This window comes from Nymphalis io, chromosome 29 (genome assembly GCF_905147045.1).
Source record: "Nymphalis io chromosome 29, ilAglIoxx1.1, whole genome shotgun sequence".
NCBI classification, from domain to species: Eukaryota; Metazoa; Arthropoda; class Insecta; order Lepidoptera; family Nymphalidae; genus Nymphalis; species Nymphalis io.
In genome coordinates, this window is record NC_065916.1 from 2,513,858 (window position 1) to 2,520,614 (window position 6,757).

At 36.1% G+C, this 6,757-nt stretch overlaps 1 protein-coding gene across 1 annotated transcript in view; it reads right to left on the reverse strand.

The window, feature by feature from the left end:
• Positions 1–6,677, reverse strand: part of LOC126779787 (uncharacterized) — a 57,903-nt gene extending 51,226 nt beyond the window's left edge. Inside the window, exons 1-5 of the mRNA XM_050503923.1 lie at positions 6,383–6,677; positions 5,742–5,911; positions 4,947–5,106; positions 4,336–4,430; positions 2,058–2,193 (exon numbers count right to left, since the gene is read on the reverse strand). Of these exons, the coding sequence (XP_050359880.1) occupies positions 2,058–2,193; positions 4,336–4,430; positions 4,947–5,106; positions 5,742–5,911; positions 6,383–6,503 (682 nt within the window). The 5' untranslated portion in view covers positions 6,504–6,677. The remainder of the gene's footprint in view (positions 1–2,057; positions 2,194–4,335; positions 4,431–4,946; positions 5,107–5,741; positions 5,912–6,382) is intronic.
• Positions 6,678–6,757: the final 80 nt, after the last annotated feature.

A 6,757-nucleotide genomic window follows, 5' to 3' on the forward strand; every position in this document is an offset into this window, starting at 1 on the left:
TAATAATCCTGGCTAACACATTATAAACGCGAAAATGTTTTTTTTTGTTTGTTACGCTTTCTTAACTACTCAATCGATCACAATCAAAATTTGAACATGCAGGAATTTGAAATAACTTTCTGTAGGCCCGACCTGGGGTATGAAACCGGGATCTCTGGATCTCCGACCTTCATGTAGCCACTAGACCAACGAGTCAATGCTGTCTATTTATCAATGACTTTATTAAAAGCCATGTCATCAACCATTCCAACAGCAAACATCTTCACGGTTTACCGATAAACATAGACCAATGGATACTTTACTGGGATTTTCTGAGAAAAATCCTCAATAGAAAACCCGGAGTTGCGTATACACAATATGAGTACAGTCCCATGCCCCGGCTAGCACGAAAAGCCGGAAATCAGAGCTGAACTCTGCGTCCTTTACGTTCTCCCATCCAATTATGGAAGTGGGAGAAAATAATGAATTGGAAGTCTATACCTCCTTAGTACTGAGTAGTCAGCTAGTCTCCCTTGACAATATCCGCTTTGACCGAATTATGAAGTTACGAGTCTGCCATTGAATTTATAAATATAAAAATAATGCATACTATAAAATATTAAAACGGCAGAAATGCTTCGACTACGATCACGTTTTATAACTCAATTCTTGACTTCTGGACGCGCCCAAAGGAACCATCGATGGGAATAGTGATTCCCCATTTCACCCACGGCAGGTGCAATAGTATACCTAGCATTAATATGGGGTTTGCTAATATACCATAGGTCTGCCGATCGCTGGCTCTTAGGCGGTAATGCAATTTCGAATCTTAATCTTTTTAATAATATCTACAAAATGCTCAATAATATGACTAACGATAAGAAAGTGTCAAACGATGCTCTTATAATTGATATTTTTAATGACATTTTGAATCAGTTTCTTAAAAAAATATCTTCTTTTTTTTCCTCAATAATATTATATAAAAATGATGTATAAATTTTTGTTTTTAACATTTTTGTTTCTTTATGTATAAATGTACCTCTTACTTTTGTTTGCTTTTAATCAAATAATTAATATTCAAAATTTTTAAATGTTCTCAGATATTTATATTTTATTCATTTCAGCGTCACCGGGCGGGTTGAGCGAGTTGAACTCAGCCGGATGTTGGGAGCCACACGAGGGGCTCAAGAGAATCGGACGTCCTAAGGGCGCCTCCTGAGGCCGGACCTCGGCTTAGGACGCCGTTGAAGTCGGAAAGGAAGGACGTGTGCATTTTAAACGGCCGTCGTACGCTGAAGCGTCGACGGGACGTAATGAATGAGGGTCGTCGACCCCGCCGGCGGGGTCGGTGTGTGTTTACTTTGTAACCAAGCGTGATAATATTGACCGATATAATATTATCATCGGGGGCGATAAGGACGTCCTTAGGACGCCTTCGTATCAATAAATCAAATCAATAATCTCTTCTATATAATTCAAATGTAACAAACGATAGCGCGATTTAACTAACTACTAACGCCATCTATTATCACGTAACAAAAAACTGATAACATACAATAAAACTTTTCACTGAGATATATGTAAGCTCTTTGACACTGGGCGTTTCTTTCCGAACCGATGTTAGTTTCTAATGCCTCGCTGGTCTAGTGGCTTCATATAAGGCCGCAGACCCGGAGGTCCTGGGTTCAATTCCCAGGTCGGGCCGATAAAAAGTTATTGGGTTTTTCTGTCAGAAAATTCTCAGTAGCAGCCCGGAGTCTGGAAGTTGGAGGTGTGTACATTCCCGTGCCTCGTTCCGGTCGTGTCGGATGGCCGTCCCATCGGATTATGAGAGTTAGGGAATAGAGAGTGCACCTGCGTTTGCGCACACACTCCTGCACTGTAATATCTCCTGCGCAGTTGGCTAATCTCTCTTGAGATTGGCCGCCGTAGCCGAAATCGGTCTGGTGGACATTATTATTATTATTATTATGGTTTCTAATTTGACTATAAATGGACAAGTGTAATGCTTCTATTATATTGAATAAAGTATTTTATTTTTTTATTTATTATGTGTTAACAGTTAAAGGTCAACTTACTTTTCTCACACCTCGGCAGATCGATGAAGCTGATCATCTTGTCGTAGAGTTCATACACATCCGTCAACGGTACATCCATTTCGAAAAACTTGAGCAAACCCGTTATACCATCCAACGCTGTTTTTATTAAGGTGGCCTTGAAAATATCATAACAATTTATTTAATCTTTTTTTTTTACACGTTATAGACAAGCGCTTGACCGTTGACTCGCCTGATCTTAAGCAAAGTCACGGTCTAGGATGTAGCGCGCCAGCCCAGAAGAAACCCGTTTACCCTGGATTTAAAGACACCAACATTGTATCTATCAGGTAATATGGACTCGAGCAAAGCATTGCACAGTTACGCAGTGCGAATAATAAATGTGGATTCAAAGCGCTTCGTACGTAGGCGGGGAAGTTCCACTGTGTACGTATGGTGCCTTGGTCGCGTTTGCCTGGCCGTTCGATAGTAAAAATATATCTATAAATCGATACTCATATTATTTATTTATTAAGGATTTCCAAATATGTGTGCTCCTTCAATTAAAGGAGACCACAGCAAGCACATAAATAATGACTAAAAAAAACTAAATGTTACATAGTATACTCAATAAAACATAGGAACTAAAAAAAGGTAAATAGTAGTTAAACTAAGACTAAATTGTGCAAACGTGAGTTAAAGAAATATATTAAAAAATTAATATAACAATAAATAATAATAAAAGTAGAAAATAAAACCTTTAAACAAAAAAAAAAAACAAAACATTATGTATTAAGAAACAATTTTTTAAGATATTTTTTAAACTTAGTTAATTCTGAGGTCCAAGTCAGTGTGCTGTTTAGAAAGCGCATAATAGGCTGCTCATCCTTGGCAAAGCAGCATGGTGTCCGAGATTTGAATTATTATAAAAGTAAAGTAACAGCCTGTGAATGTCCCACAGCTGGGCTAAGGCCTCCTCTCCCTTTTTGAGGAGAAGGTATGGAGCTTGTTCCTTATTGCATGCACTAAACTATTTCTGTCTGCCTTTTACGCTTTCACTGCTAAACTATTGAACCGACTTTGATAAAATTTGTTTTTTTTTTTTTTTTATTATAGGCCACCAGGTGGTAAGTGGTCACCAAACGCCCTTAGACATTGGCATTGTAAGAAATGTCAACCATCGCTCATTGCCAATGCGCCACCAACCTTGGGAACTAAGATGTCATGTCCCTTGTGCCTGTAATCACACTGGCTCACTCACCCTTCAAACCTGAACACAACAATACCAAGTACTGCTGTTTTGCGGTAGAATATCTGAGTGGGTGGTACCTACCCAGACGAGCTTGCACAAAGTCCTACCCACCAGTATCGGTCATTGGTACTATATTTATTTTCTTATTTTTTTATTCAATTATTCTCGTTGATTCGCAGTTCTATAGTAAGAAATGTGAATATAAATTATATAAATATTTTAGAAATTTTAAATATCTTATGTCACCGCAGGGTTTGAACTCGAGTCGTCCGATTAGTTGCGTTCTAATTCTAACATCTTCAGCATTGGACCGCAAACGAATTGTTTAACTGAGTGAAAATATAAAACGAGTTCAAGATTATACGATGCAATGATTATTACCAACAACTCTTTAAGATTGTTTTTTTTACAACTACCCACATATTCGATCTTGATAACTAATTTTGTTTTTTAATTTTAGTAACACAAGAGATTTAACACCATTCAATGTTTATTAATTAATTTTTTATGTAGGTTCAGTAATTTAATACCCTGAGGAATGTTTTTAATTGTTCACACACACTAAATAATTAAAAAAAAGTCCAAAAAGGTAAAAAGCACAATTTCAATGTATAACTCATCAGGATAACACTAGCTCATCGAAGTTAAGTTATTTTTCCTAAGTTAACAACTTATTTAAATTATTATAACTTATTTTGAACTCATTATTTATTATAATAACGGAGACTATTCGAGTGAAGCTGCGGGCGAATACTAGCCGTATATATATTTTAACTGTTGTCTATAGCTCAGTAGATATAAGATGTGACACTTAGAAAGACTGCAGGTTCAATTTTATTATTAGTAATTTAAATTAAATTATATATGAAAATGTAAGTGAATAGGAATTCTCTCAATAAGAGATACATCAAAAAAAAAAATTATAATAGAAAGAAGAGTTCAATTGTATGTTAAGTCTATTCCAAATTTCATCCAAATCCGTCCCGCTGTTTTGTGGGTTTAACAAACATGGTATGTATGGGACATACAAAGACTAATAATATTAGTACGATCTCAAAACAAACTCACCGAGCTTTTATTCGCATCCAGTAAATTAAGTAACAGCCTCCATACATTTAACATTTCTTCTTCAACCTCCTCTGGATGGTAATTACAAATTGTACCTGGAATTAATACAAAAACGCATACCATTGAAAACACTTTATCAATATCATCTATGTTAATATATATATATATATATATATATATATATATATAACTAAAATTTAATAACTACCGACACTAAAGAAGAAAAACAAACATTTCTGTTGGTCCTTTAACTTTAGACACTTTTTCATATACTATATATTTTATATACTTTATATAAGTACCGAGTATTGTTTTAATACAAGCGTCGTCGCGTCGGGGGTCCGCGATTTCAAATCTATCAGACCTTTAGAAATTGGTAACCTTTTGTCACTAAGAAAAGAGCTGATGGTGTTCAAATGCCTGAACCTATCATAATTTAAAGCTTAAAAACATTTCGATAACATGAGGTTTCAAACTGTAAAAACCGCATCAAAATCGGTCCTTGTTTTGGAGCTACGATGCCGACTCTTACAACGGGCGCCCTGATCTTCTTCAGCGGGGGCGTCCTTCTCACACTACCACTCCGCAACCTCCTCATTAATCTGACTTACCAATCAGTAACGCAAGTGGCACTCTACACGTGGTACCCATTTCGAGAGCGTTCAAATGTTGGTTCAAATCTCTGGCCCCCAACGGTGATCGGGTCACCACACAAGTTAGACATGATAGAGCTTGTGTTCGAATTTGAACATCAAATGGTATCAGGCAGACCTGAAATTGAAACAACATAAAACATCAAAGAAATCAAATTGCATTGAAAAGGCAATATTTGTCACATTTATGGTATAGAGCACTAGCTAGAACAAATGAAACTTTAATCAATTATTGCGGACTCCCTGACAAGCTCAATCAAATATTCAAGTGGTTAATGTGCTTATAACTCATCACATACTCAAACGTTAAAGGTAAACAACATTGTGATGAAACCTGATAGTATCGGATGATATTCTTTCATGTGTATCCTCCAATCCGCAATGGAACACCGTGGTGAAATAAGCTAGTAACGTTAAACGGTGAGAAGGCATTTAGCTCAGGAGTAAGATATTCACATGCTATATTTATTGGTTTTTCTGTTGAGAAATTCTCTCATGCAGCGTGTGCCTCCAAAAGATTGTAAAACCATTGGTCCACCGACACGCCCCGATAGAGTTCAGTTGCAGGACCAATGAATTTACATGCCTTCCGAGGCACGGTAGTGTGCACACTACCAAAATCCAGACTCCGGGCTGACATTTTTACAGCCCGACCTCAACATTTGCAGTCTTATATTTAGCCACAAGATTAACGAGGCAGAAAGACCAAAAAGGAAGGCTTAGCTATAATTAAAATAATATTTTATAACTTACTGTAACAATGTCTTCGTAATAAATATAAGCAACGCTATGATTACTGACTATATAACTGAGCAATTTAAACGAGTTTATGGTGCATCTGCTCCAATCTTTATTCAGACGTTGTTCTGACACCTTATCTAAGAGATTTATAGGGTCACAAAGGAGCGTAGCAAGAATCCATTCTAAAAAATATTTTATCTTCATATAGTAAAAGTTATTTATTATTTTGTTAAAAGTAGGTGGACGGAGAAATGGGCCACTTGATTTTAAGTGTTCACCACTGCTCATGGACATAGCCATGTAAGAAATATTAACCTTTTCTTACATCGCCCATGTGCCACCGTGGCAGAGCTTTGTGCAAGCTTGTCTGGGTAGGCACCACCCAGTCATCAGATATTCTACAGCAAACCAGCAGTACTTGGTATTGTTGTGTTGTGGCACAAGGGACATAACATCTTAGTTCCCAAGGTCGGTGACCCATATGATCATCCTAGGCGGATGACTTTTTCTTTAAAACATAAAAAAATCTATGATTTTTTATCTTTAGTCTTACTATTGGCGCTCTTGTATGAATATTTTATAAGTTTTAATTGAATGTAAAGCTACTGGTTCACATTGAAGATTATTTATCAAATAAATACAAAAACAATTACCTATCTCAAATGGAGCTAGGTCTTCAGCAAAAACACATTCAGCGATTTTCAAAATTCTGGAAATGATCTTTGGATCGCTACTACCCTGATAACTTTTTATAACCATTTCCCACTTATCCATTATGGATTACAAAACTTACGCACTAGTATTTTATTCGTAAGCAATATATATACTTTGTTCTAAATTAAAATTATTTTTTGGTTTTATAATACTGACTGCAGTTAAATTAACTTTTATTCACATGGAAGACTTGAACAGTGACGTCGAAAATTGACGTTTTAAAATAAGTTAATTTTTCGCGGGTAGAAAAATAACAGATTATACCAACATAAAAGCTCAAAATGAGCTTAGTATTTGTATATTTATTTTAGCTA